At 39.1% G+C, this 16,685-nt stretch overlaps 3 protein-coding genes across 4 annotated transcripts in view; all 3 read left to right on the plus strand.

Moving 5' to 3' along the window:
- The window catches only part of LOC309495413 (uncharacterized protein), a 96,439-nt gene that overhangs the window by 64,033 nt on the left and 15,721 nt on the right, over window positions 1–16,685 (plus strand). The gene's annotated exons all lie outside the window — the stretch shown is intronic.
- Window positions 1–16,685, plus strand: part of LOC309495410 (uncharacterized protein) — an 83,924-nt gene that overhangs the window by 51,518 nt on the left and 15,721 nt on the right. The gene's annotated exons all lie outside the window — the stretch shown is intronic.
- Window positions 911–16,027, plus strand: LOC309495420 (uncharacterized protein). Of its 2 annotated transcripts, XR_014204661.1 has the most exons (5): window positions 911–1,456; window positions 1,975–2,142; window positions 2,348–2,687; window positions 9,002–11,378; window positions 13,605–16,027. XR_014204661.1 is itself a non-coding variant. In XM_082165192.1 (4 exons), the coding sequence occupies exons 2-4, from the start codon at window positions 1,975–1,977 to the stop codon at window positions 10,411–10,413; spliced, it is 1,920 nt and encodes a 639-aa protein (XP_082021318.1). In that variant the 5' UTR covers window positions 911–1,456; the 3' UTR covers window positions 10,414–12,839. The 2 variants fall into 2 exon arrangements, 1 of the variants encoding a protein (XP_082021318.1); XM_082165192.1 differs by lacking the exon at window positions 13,605–16,027 and having other exon boundaries at window positions 9,002–12,839.

Here is a 16,685-nt window from a genome sequence, read left to right on the forward strand (position 1 = left end):
GTTCTGTCTGAGGACCCCCCCCCCCCCCCCCCCCCATATTTTATGGTTTTAAAATGTAAACCTCAAAGAAGAATATCTCTCGAACATTATTTATTGTGTAGAAATGAATCCTCTGGATGCAAATCTGTATTTCTTTGTGACAACTTTAAATTCACTGTAATGTGCAGATCAGTGTCTGATAATGGATTAAAGTGTGTGATTATGGGGTATTTAATCACACTAACAGATTGACGAGGCCTAATTCTTTTAGCAGAAAGCTGTAATACACTACAGGTACAGTAACATAATGTTACACTGTACATGACAAATCAAGTACAAAATAACAGCTAAAAACGTGTTTCTCCAAAAGATACAAAAAATGTCCATTATGACATTTTAAATGCTGAATATTTCTTATGTGAGCAGATCCTTCCATTTAGCTTGCAGTGCACATCTCTAACCTGAAGGGGGCGACATGGCAGTCAGACTGTCACTTCATGTCTTAAATGGCCCTTGGCCAGAGAAATTTGAACCAGAATGTATACTGAGAGTCTAAAGTCTGTCAAGGTGACTCGAATTTGAAAAGAGCTTTCAAATGTGGTCTGAAATCTACTCCAAGTGTTTCCATTTTTAGTGCATTTGCGTTTGTCTGAGTTCAAGTACTGGTTTGGCCAGCCCAGGAGGCAGTGCATGATGAAGATGGACCCTGGAGACTTCTTTAGGATGGTGAAGGTGATGGTTAATTTGCTGATGGTGAATATCAACATGATATTGGAAAATATTCCAATTTTAAATCACTGTTTTCTATTTGAAACTATTAAAAAAATAATAATAATTATCCAGTGAGTCAAAGCTGCGTTTTGATTGGCCGTTACTCCCGTCTTCAATGTCACATGACCCTTCATAAATCTTTCTAGTATGCTTATCTGCTGCTAAGAAATATTTCTTATTATCGCAGTTGAAAATGCTTGTGCTGCATAATAAAGTGTAGAAAATGGCAAAGCGTTTTATTTATGATTCAACAACAGAAGTGAAGAACAGCATTTATTTCAAACAGAGAGCGTCTGGAACATGTATCTACCTCTACAGTGCGCCTCTGATATCTGCGCGCGCTTTCTCTTGGCTTTCACAGAATGCCGCGAACTCTCGTAATTCAAACATTAACGGTAATTTCGATATACGGGCTGACTGGCCGCGTAAAGCCGCGAACTCAAGTCATCCAAAAATTAACGGTCATTTCGATTACCGGCTGACTAACTAACATTCGTTCATCAATCGTCTTTATAATAATCACGTAAAGCTTTGATAGTACATTAGTCTCTTGGAAACGTCACTGCAATACAATGGTATTTTAAATAAGGGAAATAGGTTTGTTGTAGAAACTTCATCGCTCGTACTGTAGGAGGCGCTGTGACGACGTAGTCTGCCGGTATAACCACTGAAGAAACTAAAGAAAGACGACTGGAGAGCCCAGACGGTAGGTGTTTGGTCTGTTTTACATTGTTTATGCGTTTTACCTTTTATTTGCTTCTTGTTGTTTTTGTCCTAGTTTTCAATGAGTTTAACTGAAGCTTTTCCTCGCCCACTTGACTGAAAAATAACCTTGGTTTTACTAGAGTTACCATAACAAATGTCCTGTTGTTTCATTAAAGTAACCATTTTTTAACCATGGTATTGGTAGTAAACAATTCTAACACAATGCTTAATTTTTAGTGCTAGATGCTTTTAAATTTTTCATGGTTTCTGATGAAATTAGTAGAAATCTGATAATATCTTAATATATGAGTTATACATGTAATAATGCCATATTTGAAAATATTCCTGGCTTGTTCTTATTCTTGTGCTGGCTCACTACTGAAACTATACATAAACCCTCATACAATTTTACATCTGAAATAAACATTTCTGAATATTCTCCAAAATATTTTGAGTTTAAATCACGTGTCAGTTCATTACAAATGCGTCCTGTAATAATTGTGTTGTGTTTGTCTTCAGATGTTGACCATGAGAGCACAGATGGATGTGATCTGCTGTAAATCAGTAGGAACTGATCTGTCCATGCTGGATATTGAGGATTTCATCACTGAAATCTGTCAGCTGAAGAAAGAGGTGGCGTCACTGGAGGCAAAGCTGAGAGAAAGAGGAGACAAACCCAACAGAGAGGTTTGAGCAGCTCATCATTTCATCCTTCAGCTCGATCAAACCTAAGCTTTGTTAGCTTCTCACTTCTTATGCACATCTCAAATTAAGCCAGCAGCAAAATATGCAAACAAATCACCAATATACCCACTAGAGATAACTGCTGAGTAATGAGGCTAATATCAACAGGTTGTTGTTTATTTGTGTTGATCTATGATGTGTTTGTCAGGATCTGGAGAAGGTTTCAGTGTGTGTGACTGATGGGACAGAAGCTCAGGATTCAGTCTGGAGATCCAGAGACACACAGGACTCAGAGCTCAGCCTCACTTTACTGTGTTATACTGACGCTCAGGATCATGGATCCGCTGATCAAACCTCTGACTGTAACGCTGGAGAACAGCAGATGAAGATGTGCTCCGTCAAACTGGAGGACTGCAGGAACCTGATAGAGAGACGAGGAGAAGAAACCACAGCAGAGGAACAACAACAGAGCCATGAGGAGGAGGATGAAGATCAGAATGATGAAGATGAAGATCAGAATGATGTTTTTGATGACTTTGTTCCTTCAGGTATGTTTAATCATATACTTAACAGAATTACCATTATTTAATTGTAAAAATATTATGCATGTTCTGACCTAAATTTGTGTAGCAGCATTTTTTATGAATTTTGCCAATTTGACACCCTTAGAACGGCACATTGTGAGCTGCACGTGTGTAAAATGTCACAGTGGCTACGTTTACATGCACAACTTCTGTTTCAATCGGACTGAATTTATTCCGATTGATGAATCCGAATGTAGTGTTTACATGAACGCTAAACAAGTGATCTTTTATATGACTGACATACGTCACGGGAGCGCAAGCGGCTAGGAAAGAAGGAGACAGTGGCACAGCTGTGCCTTCTACGTGTTTTTAAATGCGATATATGTGAACGGCCCCTTACTCGGCACAATAGGAACTGTCCGTGACGTTAGTGACGCTGATTGGCTGAACGCACACGAAACTCCAGCACCCGCCATTTTTAAAAAGCTGTGTAAACACACAGATTATAGCCTGTATATTTACTCCACAAACTAACTCTACGAACATGGAAAACAGTGATCGATGGGCCTCTTAACCTTTACGCTGAGGAGAATCCAACGCAACTTTGGGGGACCAAGCGAAACATGATTATGTATTTCTGCTCAGCAACACTGGACATCAACCACACGGCATACGCTAATAACTTTTCATTACTGTCTACTTTCCATGTATAACAGTTCCATCTAATAATGTATTAGACAGGACTGTTAGACAGATCGTAAACTAACGAACTAACGAGCCACTAGGGCTGGGTATCGATTCAGATGTTCCAATTCGATTCGATTTCGATTCACATGCTCTAAATTCGATTCGATTTCGATTCTCGATTTGATTTAGATTCTAAATTCGATTTCAATTCCCCATTCGACTCAATGAATACAGATTTAATACAGTGAACATAAGTTTACAAGAGGTTAATTAATAAAAATAAATGAAGAGCCACAAAACTGTATATTAAACTGTTTTTATTTTAGGGAGACTTGGGTATATAACCCAACTTCAAATGCATACAATGAATAGACAGGGTTTTGATACTAGATGAAAAATTGATGCTGAAAATTGACAAGTCAGAACAGTCACATACCTTGATCAATCAGGATCAGGATATTTTATGTTTAAGATACAACACACATAAAATCTCACAGCATTAGCTGTAACATGGAGACTGCAAGGCTATAAACAGTGCTAATACTGGATTTTGGGTGATGGATAAACAAATATGAAAAAATTTGTGGCTTTTGAGAATCGATTTTTAATCGACCACATTTTAAAAGACGATTAATCGAAAAATCAATTTTTTTGCCCAGCCCTACGAGCCACGCTGTGGCTCTGGCTGGCGTTCTCAGTGCAGTCAAAATAAAGGTCTGCTGCGCCGTCAAAATAAGTCACAACAACATGCGCAGCTTAAGTTACTTCAGAGTTTCTACTGGGAGTGCGAATGCAACCAGGAAAACGTTCCTAAGGAAACCATTAGTTCTCGGGGAACCTACCCTTCCTAGAACTATCCGGTGTGGAAGCCCCTATTTATATTCAATTACAACACGCTGTTATCCCTTTAGTTACCACTCTCATAAAATACTTGAATTACAAGTTGACTTTTAAACCTAAATTTAATGTCCAACAATAGATATTTAGGCAAAATCCTGCAACAGCTCACTCTGTTTTCTCCACTATTTTTAGATGCATTTTGTCCATAGAAATGCATTATTTGGTGCTTTAATTTGACACGACTGGCGGAAGTTTTCCATGCATGGTGGGAAGACGCGGCTAATCGATAATGACATTCGTTGTCGATGATTTTCATTATCGATCTTATCGATTACTCGTTGCAGCCCTAAACCACACTAAGACTTAACACAAATACTTTATTATTTTAACTGATCCAGGGCTCCAGACTGCAACCAAATTATCACATTTTGAGACTTTTTTTTCCTGCCGGTGCAACAAAATTTTGTTACAGTTTGCACAACTGATAAGAGCTGCCATTTCTGTTGCATTTGAGAAATGGCAAACGAAACAAAAGTGGAATGAAACTCAGAGCAGTTTCACTTGCGGGCCGATCTTCATTGCGCGACACCTTTACTACCACTGATCTATATAAATGACTGGACGTCACAAAAGTGAAGCCACCGTTGCATCAGAAACAGATAGCATGTTCAGTAGCTTAGCATTTTTTGTAACGCATGAAATATGATTTTCGAAATACAAGTTGCTGTCTAATATAACACCCAGGTCTTTAGTTGAAGAGGATGAAGTTGCAGTATATCCTTCTAAATACAAATTGAATTCTAAGAGATTTTGTGTACAGGTTTGTAATGCCTCAGTCTTATCTACATTTTCAGTCTTAAGTAAATTACAGGTCATCCAATATTTCGTATCTTTAACACCTTGGATAATTTAGAGATTGCATCTGGTTGTGATGAAATAACTGAGTATCATCGGCATGAAAGTGGAAACTAATTCCATGTTTTATAATATTACCAAGTGGCAGCATATTGAAAATAGCAGAGATGGCGTGACTGAAATATTTCATGGATATTTTTTTGCAGGAAGTGACACAATTGAGTGGACACAAGTATTTTAGACATTAATGGACGATTTGAAATGGGTCTGTAATTCGCTAATTCATTTGAATCTAGTTGTGGTTTCTTAATGAGAGGATTAATAATATGACCTAGAAATAAAGATGAGTTAATAATATTGAGAAGAGGCTCTTCTGCTACAGGTAACAACTCTTTGAGTTGCTTGAAAAACTAACGTTTATTTAGCTCTTCCTGTCCTATAGTTGTAGATCACTGCAATTGTTCTTGAGGGGTAATATCATAAAACGTTGAATCATAAAACGCTGACAAAGGTTGTACATTTACAATTGTATTTCTGATGCTTTTGATTTTCTCAGTGAAGATATTCATCGTCATTACTATTAAAATGTGATTTAATATTCAATTCAGGTGACGTCAGTTTAAATGTTAATCTAGCCACTGTACTAAATAAAAATCTTTGATTGTTTTGCTTACTTTCTATTAGTTTGCGGAGCTGCTTTAAGAGCCTTTTTATAACGGGAAGTGCTGTCTGTCCATGTGACCAAAGACCTCTAAATGAGTTTGTCTCCATTTGCACTCTACGTTACGAGTTTCTCTCTTGATAGCGTGAGTAATACTGTTGTACCTTGATGCAGTACCTTTTTGGGATGGCGAAAACTAAACATTTTCTTGACCGACCACCGAGCCTCATTAGTCGGTTGAAACCGGTTAACCGATTAGTTTAAAATATGCGCTATTTGAAATAACAGCCATTTCGAGCTGCGCCTGCAATTTCGCAACTCTGTCTCATCTCTCTGCCGCTCTGCCTCCCGCTCTCACACACACACACACACACACACACACACACACACACACACACACACACACACACACACACACACACACACGCTGTTTGTCACATTTCCTACCAGCTAGCATAGATGACACGGTAGGTTGGCTTTGGCTACCTTTCTCACCCGAAGAGGCTTGCGGGTGTCGCGTTTTCAGGTGATACATCATAAGCCGCGTTTCCATTACCCTTCAAATTGCGCAAATGGAAACACGTCAATTTCGCATAAACTCCCGTTTATCGCAAAAAAGTTTTTACGCTCACATGAGGTGGTTTTTCAGGCAATTCGAAAAAGGAATATTTCGCAAAACTGCAATGGAAACATTTACAGTCACCGGACTTAGAAGACGCGGTGTGTTTGATGTCCATGTATAGCTACGCAAATAATAATAATTTTATATTATTTTATTATAACATTTAATAGGCTATATTTAGAAGACGCTTTTATGAAAAAAAAAAGTAACAAAGCTAAGTGTGGAGCGCGCACTGCATGACACGGAGGCGCGGCCGCAAACACTTGCATTTTCCTATCAACAGTGGAAACAACTTATACTCTATCATTTCTGGTCATACAGAAAATAATAATACATTATTCTCAACTACTTTTATTTGTGTGAACTCACAATAACAAGAAAACGTGCTTTTGTAAAATAAAATAAAACAATCAGACGCACTTTCATGATCTCCGTAAACTGGAGCGCGAGAACTGAAACAAAATATAGTCTATAGGCTAAAGCTTGAAATGTCCACTTTAAAACGAACAAATTCGAATCGAAAGCTAATACCTTATGATTATGTAATCCGTATAAGGTGCATTTCTCTCTAAAAGCGCATCTGCTTAACAGCGGAGATGGAGATGTGATGTTAGCCGACACTTAGAAAACAATAGTTTATTAATAATATGAATGGCTCTTCTCATTCAGAACTGCGGGAAAAATATCAATTCCAGGTTCTAATTTGGCCTTAGAAAACCAGTAAAATCGACATGTTTCCCATATTAATTTGTGAATATTTTAAATGTTTAATAAAGGGGCAAAAAGTCATAAACAAAAATCTGAAAATTCGTCTATTTACTTTTTTGCGTAGCAGTTGGTGTAGCCAGGTCAAATTAAAATGTTGGTGTTCAACTTTGCGTTTTAAAAAGACAACAACAGTTAATTTTTCGTTTTTCAATTACGGGTTAAAAAAGGAAAAACGAATGGACACAAAAGTGGCCTACATGGATCGTTTGGACAGAATATGAGACAGAGTTCTTTATTAAATTTATAAAATAAACAATAATTAGCCTTCTCGGAGCAGAATGAGGGCGAAACACCCAGAAACTCCTATGTGATTTTCTTAGTAAGTGTCTTTCCCTGCCATTAATGCTTGGATAACACGCCACGTCTCCTTCCATTAATAATAATAATAAAAATGTCTAATGCGGTGGCTGTGATAGGCTATATATATAAACTTACCAACGTCCTTTGCCGTGATTTTTGGAATGACTAATCTCGAGAGAAAAAAGGACGTTTTGTCGCATAACATCGGTTAATGGAAACGCCGTCATTTATCGATATTTAGATAATAGATCTTTTAAGACAAATCTGTGCTACTACTGTATTTAAGCACTGGATCTAGATCACACAAGTTGCAACTTACATCTGTGTCATCATTCTTTTTGGTGAAATGGTCCCACACACTACTTTTCTTTGCACGCTTCATCCTGTCGTCTGCCCTGGCTCTAACCTCGAGTGTTTTAGCTTGTAGCCTTTACTTTTCGCAAACCTTGTGAGCGCGCAAACCCAAATGCTGTGACCTCGCGCCAAATGTTTTTATTGGTTTATTATAAGTATAAAAAAATTGAGTGTGAGGGATTTGTTCACTTCACACAAAAGATCTTGGAATGAGATGGCTAACTGTAGTAGCATTTAGTCCACTGTCTATAATAGCCTAATTTAGAGATTTTTTTTTTAACCGACTACCGACAACTTTGATCGGTTAACGTTCATACGGTCAACCATCGGTTGAACGGTCATCGGTTAACATCCCTAGTACCTTTCTCTTGAACATTTTTTTAATCTGATGGGTGCAACAGTTTCTAATGTGCTAGAGAAAATGGTGCCCATACTGCTAATCATTTCCTCAAGTTCATTTATGTGTTTGGGTACACTGAGAAGCTGAGACAGATCAGGCAGGTTATTTGTGAATCTATCTATAGTGTTTTGGGAGACTTGTTCTACCTAGTCGATAACGCGGCGGAATGTGGCAAATATCAGCAGTACGCACGTCACAAGGTAGTGATCAGTAACATCATCACTTTGCAGTATAATATCTTTATCAGAAAATACCCTACGTCCCCATGGGAAATAATTACCGTTCAAATTACCTACTATTTTTCCGGCAAACTCAACAGTCCTCTGAGACATCAAATCCAATCCCACCAGTCTTCAGCATGCTTTCATTTAATTTCAAGTTTTAAATTTAAATTTATAATTTTAAGAAACTGCGATGAATACCCATTTTAATATCAGTGTTAAGATATTTGTCTAGATTTATCTGCTTACTTATGTGGATTTATTATTAAACAGCCATTTTTTTTATAATAAATTAAAATTATATCAATAAATATTTAACTAAAAGACATATACATCATACGTGATAAACGCAGGCACAACACACAACCTTCTGTAAAGCACACATCTAGAAAACACACGCCCACTTTTGTAATAAACATAGAGATTTTAGTCCCGTCCCAATCGATACATGAAATCACAGACGTTGAGTGATAAGGATTGTAACGTAGTTTAGAAAACTAGCCCTGTCCGAATGGGATTAAAGATTAAAAATCCCCCCTCTCAAATGTTATTCTGGATCCCTACTGATCAAAATTCAGATATAGAATTTACAGAAAAACGTCTATTTCATGCTCATTATATTCCTTTCAGATGACGACGCTGGTTCATCTTCTGATGGAGAAACTGCCTCTACATCCAAACAGCGACAGACAAGAAAGAGATACTCCTGTGGAAAAACATTCAGCAAACAGGAAAATTTTGCAGGAAATGACAGAAAACACCCAGAACAGAAAGACTTCACCTGCAAGAGATGCGACATCAGCTTTTCTACCTCAAAAGAGAGGAGACTTCATTCAAAAGAGCACAGCGTGAAGGAGGAGTTTCGCTGCGAACAGTGCGGGAAGGATTTTTTCACCACTGCTCAGAATATGAGAGCTCATTTAAAGACACACAGCGAAAAGACTTTCCACTGCAATGAGTGCGACAAGTATTTCCGCACCAACCAACAACTTTCAATGCATAAGCGAAGCCACACTGGTGAAAAGCCGTACAAATGCCCTCACTGTGAGAAGAGCTTCAGTCTGAGATCGGGTCTGAGGAGCCATCTACTCACACACACCAATGAGAGGCCGTACAAGTGCACTCAATGTGAGAAGAGCTTCAACCAGCGATCCCATCTGAACAAACATCTATTCATACACGCCAATGAGAGGCCGTTCAAATGCCCTCAATGTGAAAAGAGCTTCAACCAGGAATGGGGTCTGAAGTGCCATCAACTCATACACAGCAATAAAAGGCTGTACAAGTGCCCTCAATGCGAGAAGAGCTTCAACCAGGGATCGTCTCTGAAGAATCATCTACTCACACACTCCAATGAGAGGCCGTACAAGTGCCCTCAATGTGAGAAGAGCTTCAAAGAGGGATGTAAACTGAAGAAACATCTACTCATACACACCAATGAGAGTCCGCACAAGTACACTCAATGTGAGAAGAGCTTCAACCAGGAATCTAAACCGAAGAAACATCTACTCACACACACCAAGGAGAGGCCGTTTCAGTGCAGTGAATGTGAGAAAACCTTTACAAACACAACTGCTCTAAAGGCACACAAAAAAATACACTCTGACTTCAAACCGTATCAGTGTTCACACTGTGAGAAACGTTTCCATCATTCAACTCACCGGAAAACCCATGAGAGGATTCACACTGGAGAGAAACCGTACCTGTGCTCCTACTGCGGGAAGAGCTTTGCTAGTCCATATTCATTCAAAGTTCATCTGAGAGTTCACACGGGAGAAAGACCTTATCACTGTAGTTATTGTGGGAAGGGTTTTTATAAGCTAAGTGACTTAAAAATACACAAGAGAACTCATACAGGAGAAAAACCTTTTAAATGCTCACATTGTGACAAGAATTTCACTCGATCAAGCGACCTGAAGATCCATGAGCGATGGCATACTGGAGAGACACCTTACCGCTGCTCCATCTGCGGTGAGAGATTCGCTTTTAAATGGGGTTTTCAGACTCACCAGAAGAAACACGCCGCTCCAGAGTCATCATAGCTTCATCATGTCATTATTTTTTAGGTGGTGTAAAAAAAACACTTTGCAATGTTACATTAACGTTATTTTATGTTTGTAAAAAGTAAAACCTAAAACTACAATATCTGTGGAACATTATCACTGTGTAGAAATGAATCCTCTGGATCCTTTCTTTGTGACAACTTTAAATTCTCTGTAATGTGCAGATCAGTGTTTGGTATTGGATTCAAGTTTGTGTTTATTGGGTTTTTTTATCTCAGTAATTTGTTTAATTCTAGTTAATAATTTCCTGCTAGGTAAGATTAATTTGACTCTGGTAATCTGTATTTTCTACTTTCGTTTCCAGTTGTATTTGAATTATACTTATTGCTAATTAGAGAACAGGAAAAGGAAAGTCAGGAAAAGCGATTAGTCACTACTGGAGACTGCTGCGAGTGCGTAAGTAGATAAAAAGTTTGTAGAGTGCATAAGTACTGGCTTAAATACCTGGTTCTATTCTGTTGCTTAGTTTCGATTTCAGCCATTTGCAGACTATAGGCTTTGCTGTGCTAAATTTAAGAGCGTGTACAAACTCGGGTGAAGACCAACTCCCCGGGTGAAGACCAACTCCCCGGATGAAGACCAACTCCCCGGATGAAGACCAACTCCTCGGATGAAGACCAACTCCTCGGATGAAGACCAACTCCTGGGGTGAAGACCAACTCCTGGGGTGAAGACCAACTCCTCGGATGAAGACCAACTCCTCGGATGAAGACCAACTCCTCGGGTGAAGACCAACTCCTCGGGTGAAGACCAACTCCTCGGGTGAAGACCAACTCCTCGGGTGAAGACCAACTCCTCGGGTGAAGACCAACTCCAAGGATGAAGACCAACTCCTCGGATGAAGACCAACTCCCCGGGTGAAGACCAACTCTAAGGATGAAGACCAACTCCTTGGGTGAAAACCAGCGACTCTACCTGCGCGACTCCACCGAGCAAGGACACCGGTAAGGCACTCAAGTATCTTCCTTTTCCCTTTCTGATTCAACTATCTTTCCCACTTTATGGTGTCATACTCAACATGGGCTTTCAGTACATTCCTGTTGTCTCTCAACTACACTCTACCATCACACGCAGAAGGCAGCGCAATACTGCTAATCTGCGTCCAATTTTCTCCTCTTCTAATGCACTTCTCTCTGTTTCTGTGGGTCTCTGAAATTGTCAGTCACCAGTTAACAAAGCTGACTTCATTCCATCCTTTGCAACACAATCTACTCTTAATACTACTAGCTTACTACTAATAGCTACTCTCTCTAACAACTTCTCTTTCTCTCACACTCCTCGCCAATCTGGGAGGGGTGGAGGTACAGGTCTTCTCATTTCTAACAATTGGAAATTCTCAACTCACTCTTCTCTATGCAATAACAATTCGTTTTGAATTTCATGCTATTACAGTTACAGCTCTTGTTAAAATCCATATTGTAGTAATTTATCGCCCCCAAGGTCAACTGGGTACCTTTGTAAACGAGCTCGATGTGCTGCTGTCCTCATTCCCTGAGGATGGCCGTCCACTTGTAGAATTTGGCGATTTCAACATTCATCTAGTGAAGCCTTATGCTACTGACTTCTCTCTCTCCTAGCCTCATTTGATCTCAAACGGCTCATCACCACAGGTACTCAAAAATCAGGCAACCAACTTGATCTATTTTACACACGCAACTGCATCACAGACAACATTTTGGTGAAACTTCTGCACATTTCCGATCATTTCTTCATTACGTTTCATCTACAACTTGATACTTGTGCACCACCAACCCCTCTACCAATTACTTTCAGGCAAAACCTGTGCTCACTTTCTCCCTCATATCTTTCCTCTGTCATCTTCTCTTCCCTCACCCACACAATTCTCATCTCTGGATGTGAATACCCCAACAGACACTTTTTGTTCCACATTAACTTATTTTCTAACAACACAACAACCCATCAGCAGTCAGTTCACAGCTCCACGTACAAAGGAACTCCACATCCACGGCCAGAAATCTTCTCTCATCTTTCTCTCCATAAACCGAGGCAGAAGTATTTAAACTTCTCCTCTCCAGTCATCCTACCACCTGTCCTCTAGATCAGTGGTTCTCAAACTTTTTACACCAAGTACCACCTCAGAAAATATTTGGCTCTCCAAGTACCACCATAATGACCAATATTAAAATACAGTAGCGTAGTAGGCCTAACTATTCAGCTACAGTTATGCACAGCTCAAAAACCAGGCAGTTTTATTTATAATAAGAATATTTATTGTTGTCAGCCACTTCAAACATTGTAACAACACAGTTTTAACATCAACACTGCACTGTGTGCTGCTTACATACAGGTAATTTTTTTAATGATTAAATTAAATTGTATTGCACCTAAAAGTGAAATAAAAACTGTACTTACAGATTAAATGAAAATGTATTGTACTTAAAAGTACACTGTTGTTAGCACTTGTGCTCGGTTCACTCTCATCCTCTTCAGTTCTTGTATTTGAAACATTCTCCTCCTGATCCAAACTTCTCTTGCCAGATTGAAGCCACAATAGCAGTTTTGAACTTTTCATAATTTAATCATCCACCTAACATTAATTTATATTTAACCTTTTCACACACTTAAGTTAAAAAAATTCAGCTGCTCCCCAAGCATAAGCTTTTCAAGGCGACCGTTATAGATCGTATCACTTTGTTTCCATGGTGAAGCGTCATTGCTTGTCATGCGACCACAACCACTCAATGACTGATGATCTGCTTTTATTTATTTTTTTATTCAAAATATTCACATATTTGTTAGCTATAGCATTGAATCGCCTTTATAATGATCACGTTAGTTGGGGAAAACAGTTTGAATTTAGCAGTTGATCACGTTCTACTCACACCGGTGAGATCGAAATTCAGTGTTTCCTCTGCGTACCACTAGACAGAGCCCACACATTGAGAACCACTGCTCTAGATCCAATCCCTCAACCCACAAGCCATCTCTCCTACACTTTTACCAGCACACTCACTCATGATCAACACATCTTTCCATGCTGGCGTTTTCCCTACTGTATTCAAGCAGGCTCGGGTAACCCCACTGCTAAAAAAAACCTACATTAAATAAGTAATTTGTAGATAGTTACAGACCTGTCTCGCTTCTACCTTTCATAGCGAAAACACTTGAACGAATTGTTTTTAAACCAGGTATCATCTTTCCTCCCACAGAATAACCAGATAGACATCCAACCACAGTAGCTACATGTATCTCAAGCTGTCTGGCGGACATCTCTGCATGGATGAAAGAACATAACCTGCAGCTCAACCTGGCAAAGACTGAGCTCCTCGTCTTTCCTGCCAATACGGCTCTACAGCACGATTTCACCATCCAGCTAGATTCATCCTCAATCACCCCATCAAGTCCGGTCAGAAATCTTCGAGTAATCTTTGAGGACCAACTGACCTGCAAAGACCACATAACTAAGACAGCTCGGTCATGCAGGTTTGCAGTAGACAACATCAGGAAGATCAGGCCATTCCTAACTGAGCATGCAATACAGCTTCTCGTCCAGGCCCAGGGACCGGTTGCACCAGCTGGACGTAAAAAAGTTGGGTGTAAGCTCTATGCTGGACTTGGTTATGTCAAGCTTTCCGATGAATATTTACACCTGTTGCACCATCTAAAACTACAACTAGGCGCAGCTACGCTTATCGTAGACAATGTGCGTACACGCTGACATGTTCTACCACACTGTTATTTGAGACGCCGTTCACGTTATTATGGTACCATATGTGAATTTATTGGCTCCAACGAATAGATGACAAAACGACTGCTGAGCCAAAAAAAAGGAAATTAAATTACTCCGATTGTGAAACAAGAAAAAATTTTGAGCTATTCAGTAAGTATATGCATATTTTGGTATGTAAACATCGGCATAAAATCGAAGAGAAATTAGCACCTGCAGTGTTGGGGACAGCGCTCCGTTGCTGTCTGTTACGTGTTGTAACTGCGGTGATAACTCATTGATTAATTCTAACAATTCAACCCTGCTGAACGAAAACATTCAATAAGTTCTCTGTTTCCATATATATATCTAGAGGATTGACGTGGTCTCATTACTCTTTCACGCTGGAAAGCCTGCTGATCGCGTAGTCTGAATACCAGACGTGCCATTGTCTCAACGTTTTTATTTATTTTCCAACAAGTCAAGACTTCGTACTTTACACCTACCTTTGACTAGGCATAAGATTTAGTCTCAGACGTGTGCTACGCCCAGATGGTGCAACAGATATTTATTCTACGCATTTTACGTTAAACTTATAGTCCAGTCATTTTATGAAAAAAGGTTGAACAAATTGCAACAGAAGCAAACTCAACTGATTTTGTATCCTCAATATGTCCTGAGTAAGGAAAAAAAAAACAGAAGAATCCCATTAGGGGAAAGTTTCTAAAAAGAACCAAATATAGCCTATTCATTATTTTTCTTACTTGAATAGGGTAAGAATTTTAACCTTTAGATATCACTATGAAAATTACTGAGTTGATTACTTGCATCAAGAAAAAATGTATTACAAGTTTTTTTTTATTGTTTGTTAACATGGACAAACGGTGCATAATCTAATTACGTATGTGCTAATTTGCATAAATACCACAACAGATCTAAACATTGGGTATAGCCAGGTGAAAATGTCTTGTTGAATCTTGTTGACATAACAGTAAAATACTTAATGTTAAGGTCTGAATGGAACCCATTTAGGCTACCCATGAGCAAAAAGAACGAATAGGCGTATGAATAGGCTTTATTTGGGTCTTTTTCAAAACTTTCCCCTAATGGGATTCTTCGTTTTTTTCCGTTTTTTTTTTCCTTACTCAGGACATATTGACGATACAAAATCAGTTGAGTTTGCTTCTGTTGCAATTTGTTCAAGGTTGACCCCCATTTTGGCTTAAAATGACTGGACTATTAGTCTTACGACCGGGTGTACATCCGGCCCCTGGTCATTTCTGGGCTTGATTACTGCAATGCTCTTCTGGCTGGATTTTCATCCTGTGCAATCAAACCTCTACAAATGATTCAGAACGCTGCAGCACGTCTTGTCTTCAACGAGCCCAAAAGGGCCCACGTCACACATCTCTTCATCTCTCTGCATTGGCTACCTCTCGCTGCTCGCATCAAGTTCAAGGCATTGACGTTTGCTTAAAGATCTACCACAAGCTCAGCACCGTCCTACTTCCACTCGCTCTTATGAGTCTACATCCCTACCAGAAGCCTACGATTGGTAAATGATTGACGACTCGTGGTACCATCACAGAGAGGCACGGAATGACTCTCCAGAACATTCTCATCACTGTTCCTTGATGGTGGAATGATCTCCCCACCCTCATCTGAAATGCAGAATCACTGACAACATTCAAAAGACAGCTGAAACTCATCTCTTCCATGAGCTCATGATGACCTCATAAAAAAAACGTTCTCTTTCCTTTAATCCCTCCCTACTCTAGCTTATGTTACTCTAGGCTATGTCTGAAACTTTGTATTTTGAGCACCACTTGTGTTTATTTGCCTCTTCACGATGAATCGCTTGCTGTATTCCTCATTTGTAAGTCGCTTCGGATAAAAGCGTCTGCAGAATAAATAAATGTAACAGAATGACGAGGCCTAATTCTTTTAGCAGCTATTTAAAACTTACTGGAAAAACATGGTGGCATGAAATGAGTCGTATTTCCCTCAGTCACTTTGTTACACAAAGCTGAAATGATCCAGACATGGATATGAAATAATACACTACAGGTACAGTAACATGTTCTAAGGTCAAGGTAACCACATTTACTTAGAGGTTTGAATCTTGAAATGTTTCATTTGCAAATCAACTTACAGTAGCGCCTTGAATACTGTCTGAATGAACTCGCAACGGGAGTCAAGACTTTATTTACTTACCAGAAACCATAGTGACAGAGATCAAAGTAATATCTCGGCATTCACAATAAAGCAGTGTAATGGAAGTTTGTGTTACCTCTCTCCGTTTGTCTCAGGGAGTGTGTGTATTTGTGACTGGCCTTCATTTCTTCTCGTCTGTTCTGCTGGAGGGGGTACAGTAATAAACAGCAAAAACAGTAATATTGTGAAATTTCATTTAAAATTACTGTTTTCTATTAAATCTAAATTGAAATGGATTTTTGTTTTCAGTGATTCAAAGCAGCTTTTGATTGGCCGTTACCCCAGTCTTCAAAAATATATTTTTTTATATAATGTTTTTACATAAACCTTCCTTTACTGCAAGCGCTTGTTTTCCACAGAAAGGCTGACT

The sequence above is a fragment of the Leuciscus leuciscus genome (genome assembly GCF_965113295.1).
Source record: "Leuciscus leuciscus genome assembly, chromosome: 3".
Lineage (NCBI taxonomy): Eukaryota > Metazoa > Chordata > Actinopteri > Cypriniformes > Leuciscidae > Leuciscus > Leuciscus leuciscus.

Excerpts from the sequence above, each read along its gene's own strand:
- LOC309495420 (XM_082165192.1), top strand. The coding sequence starts at position 1,975 with ATGTTGACCATGAGAGCACAGATGGATGTGATCTGCTGTAAATCAGTA. Across the intron at positions 2,143-2,347 it reads GAGACAAACCCAACAGAGAG|GATCTGGAGAAGGTTTCAGT; the intron begins GTTTGAGCAGCT and ends TGTGTTTGTCAG. Across the intron at positions 2,688-9,001 it reads TGATGACTTTGTTCCTTCAG|ATGACGACGCTGGTTCATCT; the intron begins GTATGTTTAATC and ends TATTCCTTTCAG.